Below are 12,433 nucleotides of genomic sequence, written 5' to 3'. Positions count from 1 at the left end.
AGAAATTAGTTATTTAAGGATGTCAGCTTATTAAAGTATGCTTAGCTGATTAACCAGCTGTCAATTGAAGGGTAGCATACAAATTTAACAAATAATAATTTTCATATGAGAACTTCAGTATACTTTGTTGAAATGTTTAATTAGTGAAGGCTCCTGCTCATTGATAGGAGGGAAGCTAATCTGTATGTATTATATGACTTCATTTTTCCACATAACAAAGTAAAAAAAAAGTGTTTTTATTATAGTGTAATAAATAATAACCGTCATTTCCCTTAATGATCGCAATCCAGAACTTCCCTGATGTGTTGAGGTACCAGGTGTCTAGTTCTACCTTCTTTGAGTAAAATTTATGTTGATGGAGGGAATGTAACATACAAGTCTGGCTTTCAATCTTGGGCAAAAAGCTCTACTTGGGTTTGCAAAATGGTGGAGAGATGGGAACCGGGATGTACCAATCAGAGAGGAATAACCACCATGTCTATCAAAGTACAATCAAGTACTTTCCCTTGATCAATCCAAGCAAGATCCTTAGAGCACTACAGAGGACAAGAACATCCAACATCATGCTTCCATCACTCCCTCGTTGTTTCAAGCCAGGCCCTCTTCTGTGGTCCCTGCCCCAGGGGATTATTTTGTTCTGTTTGACCCAAACAACCTTGGCATGGCAAGCAGGGAAGCTTGGTTGGCTTTGACACATTATGAGACTGTATTAGAAGTGCCATTGTTTGGCTTCTGGTTCTGGTCTGTCCTAATGGAGGCAGCTCCCATGATAGTGGAAGATCATTGGCAAAGGAAAAACAAGGATGATTGAGGGTAATTATCCTTAAAAGTCCCCCCCAGGGATGTGGGCTTCACTCGCTGTTCATCTCAGTACCTGGCTCTCGCTCCGGCATGGAATGCGTGAGGCAGGGAGGCTCTGAGTGCAAAAGCACTTCACCTGCCAAAAACCCTCCTACGCCGCCATTAAGAAACAGGTTCTCCTGTTAAATAGAACTTAATTAGGACTAAAGTACAGGCACATGCTGAATAATGCTAAAAGTACTTGGAATTTAATTGGAAGTATAACTGCTCATTTATCTTCTTATTGGTACATCCCGGTTCCCATCTCTCCACCATTTTGCCAACCCAAATAGAAAATCATCAAACCATAAATTCTAGCACATGGGAGGCCACCTAAATTATATAATTTGGTATATGAACAATTGGTATTAGCAATTGTATTATGATTTGGTATTGTTATAATCTTGGAAAGTCATACTTCTGATTTTGCAGTGCAATTCTCCAAGCAAAAACACACACACACAGAAAAAAATTGTATATTGTGGGAAAGTGTGAATAAAAATTATACATATGTGAAAGCACCACTAAGAGCGCATTATTTTAGGGAAAATGTGCCTGGAAGTGCACAGGAATACTAGCGCATTTTTTCCCCTCACACAACTTAATAGAGAAATTAGGCAAACTAGAAATTTGGAAAGAGGAGATACTGAAATAAGCCCTAAATTGACAGACTTCCCCTCCCCTGATCCTGCCCATCTCTCCAGGCCTCAGGCAGCCTGTCTTTATTTTTTCCTTCTTCTGAAACACTGCATTTATTCAGTTAAACTATAGATTTGTCTAATTTTTAAAGAAAGAGTACATTTTTTTGGTTGAAAAAGGGCCCTAGGGATGATTGCGAAGTGGTTTTCGCTGAGTTCAGTCTGGGAGAATATGATTTGTCTGACAAGAACACTGTGAATGCATTTGCAGAACAGCTGTGTTTCCACTGAGCAAATAAAGCTTTGCTCCTGTGCAGCCCAAGCTTTTATGATGTATATTTAATGAAAAACAAACACCTGTAGTAAAAAAAAGAAAGGTGCACTTCCTGTTCAGGAACAGAGATGGCTGATGTCATCAGACCTGATATTTGGTTAGTATGAAACAAAGCACCCAGAAGAGCCTCATTGGCCGCTGTTCAGTTTAATATATTAATTGTATTCATTTAGGCTATATTTGTAGCCTGGTATTCAATCGTATTGATTTCCAAAGCAGAACACAATTAAATTACAATAATACAAATGTAATCAATGCTTTTTTTTGTTAAAAAAATGTTTAGGGGTACAGTGGACGCTTGGGTTGTGAACGTGATCCGCGTGGGAGGCACGTTCGCAACCCACAGCACCGTGTCTGCACACATGCAGGTCGTGATTTGGCGCTTCTGCGCATGTGCAAAGTGCAATTTTGTGCTTCTGCGCGTGCGCCGAAACCCGGAAGTAACCCGTTCCGGTAATTCCAGGTTCGGCGCACTGTGCAACCCGAAAACACGCAACTTGAAGGGTCTGTAATCCGAGGTATGACTGTACTCTCATTTTCGTACTCATATTGAAATGCTGCCCCTCAATGAGGCCAAACTTATAGAGTCACAAAATGTTTAGGGGCGTCCCCTTGCGTCCCCCCAGAAAAAAAGCACTAGATGTCATAATAAAACAATGCAACAGCAGAATGCCAAGATAAAATCAAAAGCCAACATTAAAAAAATGGATCTTTGGTTAATGTTTCCACCTGCAGGGAACAGCTTTAGCCACAAAGTTAGTTGAAATAAAGCACTTAGAAAAGACAGATCTATTTCTCAGCTTGAATAATTATAGCACAAGTCCTTTTAAGCCTTCAAACTGGGCCCAGGGCTGTGATTAACCTGATTCTTCCTTAATTATCTAAAACATGGGATATCTCAGTCTACCACTTCCCTTATTTCTCCACATACCTTGGCTACTAGCAGCCTCCACACAATCACATAAAATGGGCTGATTTGGTAGTCAGCACTGTACAGTCATTGTTTACTTTTATAATTGGGGTTTGGCTGCAGTTCCCCATGCAGTCGTAATCTAACTGGACTACTACAATGTACTTTATGTGGGGCTGTCCTTGAAGACAGTGCAGGCAGACGTTTCAGCTAGTGCAAAATGCTCAAGGCCAGTGGGGGCTGCAGAAAACAAACTGTCTGCACTGACTCCCAGTCAGCTCTTGAGATTGATTCTGAGTCCTGGTTGCTCTGAGAAACTGCCAGAGCCCTGAATACCTTTGTCTCTTGCTAAATATGCTGTTATAAGTTTGTGGGGGGCAAGACACCCCTAAAAAAATTCAGGATTCAGTAAAGAGTTAGAATTTAAGCAACCCCCTAAAATTCATGGGTAGGCAAACTAAGGCCCGGGGGCCGGATGCGGCCCAATCGCCTTCTAAATCTGGCCCGCAAACGGTCCGGGAATCATTGTGTTTTTACATGAGTAGAATGTGTCTTTTTATTTAAAATGCAACTCTGGGTTATTTGTGGGACCTGCCGGGTGTTTTTACGTGAGTAGAATCTGTCCTTTTATTTAAAATTATCTCTGGGTTATTTGTGGGGCATAGGAATTCATTCATCCCCCCCCCAAATATAGTCCAGCCCCCCACAACGTCTGAGGGACAGTGGGCCGGCCCCCTGCTGAAAAAGTTTGCTGACCCCTGCATCCTTAGGTCCAGTAGGGACAGGAGTTTAAACCACTTTTTCCATATCCAGGAAATTTCCTGGCAGAAATTACCTGGCAGAGGAGCCATCAGGAAGAACAGGGGAGGAAGTGCTAGTTTTGCAAGATGGAGAAAGGGGCTGGAACACCACATGGGCTTGCTGAGACAGGCTGTAATGAAGACACAGACAGCATGACTGATTTCTCTGTTGGCAGACCCAAGCCTGCTGCACCTATGCGAGAAGCAAAGGACCCTCAGGGTGCAATGTTGGGATTCTCCATCTAGGCTCAAGTTATATATAAACCATGGGTCGGCAAACTAAGGCCTGCGGGCCAGATCAGGCCCAATTGCCTTCTAAATCCAGCCCACAGACAGTCCGGGAATCACTGCGTGGATCACCAGTGCGTGGATCGTCAGCGCTCGAGCTCTTTCCCTCTCCCTCCTTCTCCCTCACACGGCAGTGGTGGCGCCTCTTCCCTCCCTCCTCCTGGCTTCTCCCTGCCCTGCCTAGAGGAGGAAGGGGGCTGGGCTTTGTTGGTGCCAGCCCCTCTCCGGAGCCCTTTCACGCGCCGCTCATCGTCCCTCGTTCATTTTTTTTCTTTTCAAAATATAGTCCGGCCCCCCACAAAGTCTGAGGGACAGTGAACCGGCCCCCTGCTGAAAAAGTTTGAGGACCCCTGAAATAAACCATCTATCATAAAGTCACCACAGCATCCGTTGTGTCTCATTTCCAAAGGAAACACAAACCCAGGGTAAGTGCCTGGACCCCTGGAATCTTGCACCGCTCAGAGATCGGGCTGGTGTGTAACAATACATTAATGTATGTCTGTGGCCTTGTCCTGAGTCATCTAATTTACAGAGTTAAAGCAGTGCAATAGCTGCAATAACTTCTACCCGGCAATATCTAGGAGGCTTCCATTGACAGGTAGAGTGCTTTCTCTGATCACATATGTTTTACAGACTTTGGTTCCATGCCCGCTGCTGCAAATGCCTTTATTGTTGCTATTATTAGTTGATTGGTTATTCATTATGCTATATTTTTAGCTTTAAAGATTAATGAGCTATTATTCATATCTGCAGCTCATTTTTTTAAAGGAAGTTTTAATGTAGCAAAGTGTCTGATCCATAATTCAGTCGATAAATATAAAGCATCCTTTAGTCAACCCAGCCAGCCTGTGTGTCTCCAGACCTTACACAACCACTTTGTTAATGTGGAGTTATGAACATTAGCTGCCTTTGGAGTGATTTGGGGCCATGTGTTGTTCTTGGCATGGCGAGACCTTCAGTACATTCCTAGATCAAGGTCATCTGACTCAGCCTAGTGTTTTTTTTAAAGGGTTTCCAAAACATGATATGTGGCCTTGATGCACACTGTAGAATTCGCATAACAAAACCCATTGAGAAAGTCACCCTGTATTTCACTCATTTCAGCTCTTGATTAACAAAAATACAATTATGACTGAAGATGATTAACTCTAAAAATCCATGTTTGGCACATAGATATTTGGATGTGTGTAGGTTGTAGCACCTATCTTTAAAAGACATCTGAAGGCAGCCCTGTTCAGGGAAGTTTTTAATATTTAATGCTGTACTGTTTTTAACATTTGATTGGGAGCCACCCAGAGTGGCTGGGGAAACTCAGCCAGATGAGCGGGGTATAAATAATAAATTATTATTATTATTATTATTATTATTATTATTATTATTATTATTATTATTATTGAACAACATCCCCTATTTTCAAAGCTCCTTAGTCCCTGTTTGGAAATTGCATGGAAGAATAGGAAGTACTCAGCCCTGCATCTCCACCGAGCCCTTTAAATGATGTGTGGTTTGGGTCCTCCACTCAAAACCTATTTGCATAAATTAAGCAAATCCTTCACAGTGCCCGATTGGCCAGATGGGGTTTTTGACCTGCCACTTAAGGTCCAATGACAGGGATGGCAAACTTGTGACCTTCCAGATGTTGTTAGATTGCAACTCCCATGAGTCCTGGTCAGCATGGCCAGTGATCAGGGATTATGCAAGTTGTAGAAACATCTGGTGAGCTGCAGGTTCCCCATCCCTGCCCTACCAATATTGTAAGCATCTATCCTTAGGTATTCAAATGAAAAGTTTCCAGAAGCTGGACAACATGGATATCTTGCAAAAAGTCAGTAAATAATGTCAAATGGTGCTGATTAGATCAGCTTCATCTGAAGGTGAAGGCATATACTTGCTGTGGACCCTGCTTTCGGATGAAATAATCTAGATGTTCATTCCACCCAAAATTAATGTGCAGGTAGGGGGCATAACACTGGTAGCCTCATCCCTCTGTACTAGAACATCTCAAGAGAGCTTCTTCAGCATTCTTCAGGACAGGTTGCCTGGGGTGAGGGGAGGGCTTATCTCCCCTTACCTTTTGCCTTGGTCTTTCTAGGCTCTTTAAAGCTGAAGCACAACAAATAGCAATTTGGGTTTTCTGCAGATTGCCATTTTCTCCAATTCAGCTTTAAAGAGTGGGTTTTCACAGGCAAAGCTATAGGGCAAAAACCAAAAACAAACAAAACCAGCACTTGGACACAGAAGTTTAAAGTGCAGACCTTTGCCTTACAAAAGGTAAGTGTGGATAATTTCTAACTGATGGGATTATTGTTTGATCTGCTTATTTGTCAGTCTTTTGCATTCTGGAGTGATCGCCTCATTGGAGAAAAGGCCATGTGACTCTTTTTAAAATGTCTGTAGGCACCTTAAGTGTGTCTCCGACAGCAGAGGGCTGACTTTTGCAGCAAAACCTTTTTCAAAAACCACAAGAGCTCTTCAGCTCACAAAATCTGGAACCTGTAGGCACAGTTTAACTTGCTTGCCCTTTCTATTACCTGTGGGCCATCATCCGTAACATTGTGCACCAACACCTCACATGATTCCTTCCTGAGTGTTGATCCTGGCTGGTTGACAATCAATTTACTGTGCTTAAGAATAGTGAATATGTCTTTTATCTTCTATTGCTCTCTCTCTCACACACACACACAGAGGGAGAGGGAGAGGGAGAGGGAGAGGGAGAGGGGTGTGTGGGGAGAGATAGACTTAAACTTGTTTGGTTACTTAGTGGAAAGCCTGTATTTAAGCTGACGAGATGTTTCTAGCAGACATTCCATACACATAATAAGCTGATTTGAAACTCCTGTCACTGCAGTGAGCCCAGACAGTCTTCCTTTGTTTTCTGGAGGGAGGTGAAAGCAGAAGCAATTACCCAGGAGGGACATATACAGCTTATCTGATCAGAGGGGATGAAGGAATTGTGCACACATTTGAAAACAGGGTTCTCAGTCATGCAGGGTTTGGCTCTCTGCTACATAAATTCATGGGGAGACCTATACCAAACCAGCTTTATTGATAACAAACTTGCAGGGTTAGATCTTTTGAACTTCTGAAGAACACCAAGAAAGAAAAGGAGGAATCCTAAATGCCTGTCTTCTTGACAGGGTTCCTTACTGAGATTGACACATGTCTGTTTCCTATTTGGCTCCCTCGTGGGTCTGACTGCTTTGCCCAGGAAGGGGACTGTGATGATAAACCTACAGAAATTGTATTTGAAACCATTTTTAGTAGCATTTGATCTGTCCTGCTTTAGAAATGTGGCTTCCTCAGTTACCTTCTCCATCCCCAGTAGATCTAGGAAGCCCACCTTTTGTGTGACCATCCTCACACCAAGGTCCTTGAGCAGCGCAGGTTGGTCTGATAGAGCCAATGGGGCACTGCCTCTCCTCCGGTCCCCACCTGCCTGCCCTCTTCCTTACCATGGGGTGTTACAGTCCATTAGCTTCCTTCTCTTTTGCTATCCTTGTTAGGATAATGATGTTCCGTTCCACCTAAACAGATGTGTGGAGCTGTTGTATGTCACATGTCTGTTTACGTTCCAGCACAGCTTGCTGGGAATTTCCATTTTGTGTATAGCTTTTGCCTAATGCTGTTTCTTGCTCTTGGACATGAAGGAGAGGAGACATGTTTTCTTTGTCCTGATCTATGCTGAATAAACTGCTTGTAAATATGCCTTACATATGCCTCTGTCCACCCTTCCGTCGTGAAGAGTTTGTTATCTCTGCTGGCTTGTGTGCTCAGCTTCTGAAAGGCTTCTGAAGCTCTGAGTCGCAGTTTTGATGCAGAACTGAGGACAGGAGTTCGACCAGCTGCCGGCTGGTGGGCTGGAGCCAGCTGGTGGGTTTGCCAATTGCCCCCGTTCCCTTGGACGCATCGCAACAGTCCTTGTAGAAGTCAGCAGGAAGAAGGATGCCGAAGCAATTAACATTATTTGGCTCTGACGCTTCCTACTCTCCTCCCTGTATTCTACCCCTCAGTTCCCAATAGGCACCAGCCCTCATGCAGTGGGTGAAGTTTCTGTCTCCCTCTAGTTCACAGAATCCCTTGCTGCCCCATACAGCTTAGGGCTAGACCAGGGGTAGGCAACCTAAGGCCCGGGGGCCAGATCCAGCCCAATCACCTTCTAAATCCGGCCCGCGGATGCTCTGGGAATCAGCGTGTTTTTACATGAGTAGAATGTGTCCTTTTATTTAAAATGAACCTCTGGGTTATTTTTGGGGACTGCCTGGTGTTTACATGAGTGGAATGTGTGCTTTTATTTAAAATGCATCCCTAGGTTATTGGGGGGGCATAGGAATTTGTTTATATTTTTTTCTTCAAAATATAGTCCAGCCCATGACATGGTCTGAGGGATGGTGGACCAGCCCACGGCTGAAAAAGGTTGCTGACCCCTGGGCTAGACTATCAGAAAGATTGTATTCCCTCATACAAACCTGCCTGAGTGCTGAGATATTCGAGGGAGGCCCTTCTCCCAGTCCCACCACCGTTGGTGGGGATGCGGGAGAGAGCCTTCTTGGTGGCGGCTGCTCCTAGATTCTGGTACTCCCTCCCTAAAGAAGTTGTCCTTCCACCAACAGATGAAGGAAGACCTTCTTGTTCCAACAGGCTTTGGGGAACTGACTACTTTCAATGAAAGGGCTGGTGCCGTCCTGTTTTTAAGCTGCCTTGAGCCCCTGCCAGGGAAAAAGGCAGGATATAAATAAATGCATCATAATAATAATCAGAGGGACGCCGGTGGCGCTGTGGGTTAAACCACAGAGCCTAGGACTTGCCGATCAGAAGTTCGACAGTTCAAATCCCCTCGATGGGGTGAGCTCCCGTTGCTCGGTCCCTGCTCCTGCCAACCTAGCAGTTCGAAAGCATGTCAAACTGTAAGTAGATAAATAGGTAACGCTCCAGCAGGAAGGTAAATGGTGTTTCCGTGCACTGCTCTGGTTCGCAGAAGCAGCTTAGTCATGCTGGCCACATGACCTGGAAGCTGTACGCCGGCTCCCTCGGCCAATAAAGCGAGATGAGCTCCGCAACCCCAGAGTTGGTCACGACTGGACCTAATGGTCAGGGGTCTCTTTACCTTTATATTCCTTGGAAAAGGAAAAGGAATGCCTCCATAGCAAGCCAGCACTGAGAAATCAGCAAGGCTTGGAGATGTCCTCTGCATACATTAATTTGGAAGGATGCAGGGGAAGAAGCAGCACAATGTCAAACTGCCTCCCTGCCAATATCTTGTCAGTTTGCATTTGCTAGTGCAGAAAGTTCCTTGATCTGGTGTGTAGAGATCTTTCCTATTCTACTTAATTCAAGAGGGTTCTGGAAGCTTCTCTGTGTGAAAGAAACAAGCAGAAGGTTCCTGGTGTTTGGGTTATTCCTTCAGAGAAGCTGAGTACAGCTGGCTTAAACTGGTTCTCTTATCACTTTCTCTTTCTATCTCTTTTCCTTCTGGTGTGGTGTTCTGCACATAGTGTTAATGTTTAGTCTTATTATGATTCATTGTAAGTTTAAGTTAAGTCTGCTGCAACTGATTTCTTATGGACAGTGCCAACCTTGAATGTATTGGATTTGCGACCATTATGCTCATTTGCCTTCAGTAGCAGTAAAGCTCTGCTGGATGAAATACAATTGCCTCTGGTCTATTTTTTGGGAATCCTGCATTGTGTTTAAGTTTTTACTTTGCTAATTATACATTGGAATCTACTCTGGATCAATAGTGAGTAGAATTTCAATGACGTATCTTATTCCTTGTGTGTACCCACAGGTGGGGATAAAAACAGGTTTGTTTGTCTTTTATCCAAGCAGCAATTAAAATGGGGCAATTAAAATGTTAAAAAGTTAAATAAACCTTGTGGAGGGAGGAGTGTTAAGGTATATAGAATTGTACATATGGTTGATTTGATTATGTTATTATTGATTATGTATACCCAATGTATCAGCTGCCTGGGGGTTTTCACTGTTTGTTTTCACTGTTTGTGTTTTGGTTGTTGGTAAAATCAATCAATCAATCAATCAATCATCCATTCTCCTATGAACCACCCTGAAAGGAACAGCCCCCCCCCCCAACTAGGTTAATGAATAGAACAATAATGGGTGGTAATTTCTTGTCTGAGGATATGCAGCATAAAATGGAAAAACAGGAAGTGTGGAATGGGAAGTCTAAGGGGAACAGATGAAGGGAAATATGTAGAAACAAAAATTCCTTCCAGTAGCACCTTAAAGACAGTGTGTATCTGAAGAAGTGTGCATGCACACGAAAGCTCACACCTAGAACTAACTTAGTTGGTCTTTAAGGTGCTACTGGAAGGAATTTTTTGTTTTGACTATGGCAGACCAACACGGCTACCTATCTGTAACTGGAAATATGTAGAATATGCATGTATGCATTGAAATTCTGGAAAAACCAAAATAAAAAAAGGAACAGGCTTCTCCATCACCCCACTGTGACAGCCCTTCAAGTTGTATTTCTCCCTCCCTTAAAAGCTCAGGGAATGCGGATACCCGTCATCAAACTGCCACTGGGTTTATTTTTTTAAATAGCGGAGAAGTTGGCAAAAGGCTGCTGAAGTTGGCAAAAAGAGAACTGGCCTCCCAATCTCTTCAGCGATACAGGCAGGTTTGGCTGGTAATGTATGTAAACGGTTGGAGTTTGGCTGGAGACTTGAAAAGAAGTTGGGGGAAGTTCTCCACTGTTCTGGAGGTGGGTCAGCATCACCCAGGATGCAAAGCTAGGTTGTATACTGGAAGGAGGGAGTGTCAGAGAGAGAGAGAAGGGCAGAGAGAACCGGCAATCATGCTCCTCTGCTAGAAAATGCCAATCATGCTATGGGGTGGGGGGTGGGGGGCAGAGGGGGACTGGGCAGCTGGCACATGCTGTCAGAGGCAAAACAGGTACAGCCAGAGGCAAACAGGGCAGATCAGCCAACCAGAGGTCAGGTGAAGAGGTGCACAGCTGCTGAGCCTTCCTCTCTATGTACGACAATGAATTGCTACAGGGTCCAAGGGGTGGGCACAGTCCTTTCTAGCAAGAGCAGCTGCTGGGACTGTGCAGGCGGGGTCTCATTCAGGGCAGTGTTTTTGTGGTTGTTGCTGGCTATGCCAGGGCTGGCGTCCAGGCTCTCGTTCATCTTCTCGCAGATTATGTCCACCAAGCGCTCAAAGACTTGCTTGACGTTGATGTTGTCCTTTGCACTGGCCTCAAAGAATTCAAAACCTGTGAAGGGGGAAAAGCATTTTGTAAAAAAGAAGAAGAGGGGGCCAGAGGAGCACAGAAACTAAGAGCCCCGCGGGATCAGGCCCATGGCCCATCTAATCGTGTACTCACAGTGGCCAACCAAATGCCTGCGGGAAACCCAAAGGCAGGACCTTGCGAGCAACTCTTCCTTCCTGCAGTTTCCAAAAACTGGTTTTCAGAAGCATGGCTAGTAGCCTTAGCCACTGGTGGAGGAAGGGGGGGGGCTGGGTGTCATCCCTGAGCGAGGGGGGGGGGGACTGTTAGAATTCCTGCTCCATGGTTGTAGTCATGGGATTGTTGTCTTTCACATGACGGTATATGTTTTGACTCCACAGAGTGGGAAGTTATGGAGACAGGAAGTTTGTGTTACTGTGTTCCGCGAAGTGGGACTATTATCCTTTGTCCCTTTTCACTTTGCTGTCTGATGCTAGAGAGAGAGAGGGAGCCATGTTGCAGTGCTCTGTGTGTGTTTATATGTAAATAAAGTAGATTAGCCAAAATGCAGAGTTGCTGGGGTTCTGCCACGCAAGCTATGAAGACTCTGCAGATCCCTAAGTGTGCCGATGTCGGTTGGCATCGGTCGCTGTGATGTTTGGGCTGAAGAAAGCTTTTGAAGCTCCCCAACGATCGACCAGGAGGGAGGGAACATGCCAGTTGGGCATGTGTCTCTGCCAGGGTCCTACTCGAGTGTAGGCTGAACTCCTGACAGGGACATCACTGCCCTGCCCCCCGGGACGCTCGCCCCGTTCCCACGGGTGGCAAGCCCCGCCCCTGGTGAACAGCATTGCGCACCGCTCTGGGTGCCAGAGCAGCTAGCTCTGCCTCTGGCTTTAGCTTCCATGAATTTGCCTAACCATCTCTTTAAGCCGTTCCAAGTTGTTGGCCGTCCCTGCCTCCTGTGCGAGTGGTTCACTATGTGCTGCGTGACGAAATGCTTTGAGGGGTGGGGTGTTGAGGCAGGGGTCCGATCTAATCTGGAGCTGTGTAGATAGGAGGTCAGGACACACCTAGCTCATCCGCCAGCCTCTTGCCGTCCTCAGTGGGTATCACTCGGTCATCCTCCAGGTCACACTTGTTCCCGACTAGAATCACTTGCGCATTGTCCCATGAGTAAGTCTTGATCTGAGTTGCCCTACAAGGGGGACAGAGAAGGCATTTTTGATCTTGTAATTCTTTTTTTGTGAAACGCTTTGAGTTTGTTTCTTTATGGTCAAGTATCATTATCATCATCATCATCATTTATTATTTATGGCTGGTTTTTCCAGCCACTCTAAATTTTGTGAAATAAATAAATGAAACCACCCAACTCTAAAATCACACAACAGCACCGCTGCCCTTCACTACGTCAATCTTGTGCAAAATAATAGT

The 12,433-nt window shown here is 44.8% G+C and overlaps 1 protein-coding gene across 2 annotated transcripts in view; it reads right to left on the bottom strand.

Annotated features, from left to right (window-relative positions):
- Positions 1-10,338: 10,338 nt before the first annotated feature.
- RAB3D (RAB3D, member RAS oncogene family) overlaps positions 10,339-12,433 on the bottom strand; it is a 37,819-nt gene continuing 35,724 nt past the window's right edge. For both annotated transcript variants that reach the window (XM_081845631.1, XM_081845632.1), the window contains exons 4-5: positions 12,073-12,197; positions 10,339-11,044 (exon numbers count right to left, since the gene is read on the bottom strand). In XM_081845631.1, coding sequence (XP_081701757.1) covers positions 10,821-11,044; positions 12,073-12,197 — 349 coding nt within the window. In that variant the 3' untranslated portion in view covers positions 10,339-10,820. The remainder of the gene's footprint in view (positions 11,045-12,072; positions 12,198-12,433) is intronic.

This window comes from Podarcis erhardii, assembly GCF_964252035.2.
Source record: "Podarcis erhardii genome assembly, chromosome: 17".
In the NCBI taxonomy this organism is placed as follows: Eukaryota; Metazoa; Chordata; class Lepidosauria; order Squamata; family Lacertidae; genus Podarcis; species Podarcis erhardii.
This window is presented reverse-complemented; position numbering and strand designations above follow the sequence as displayed.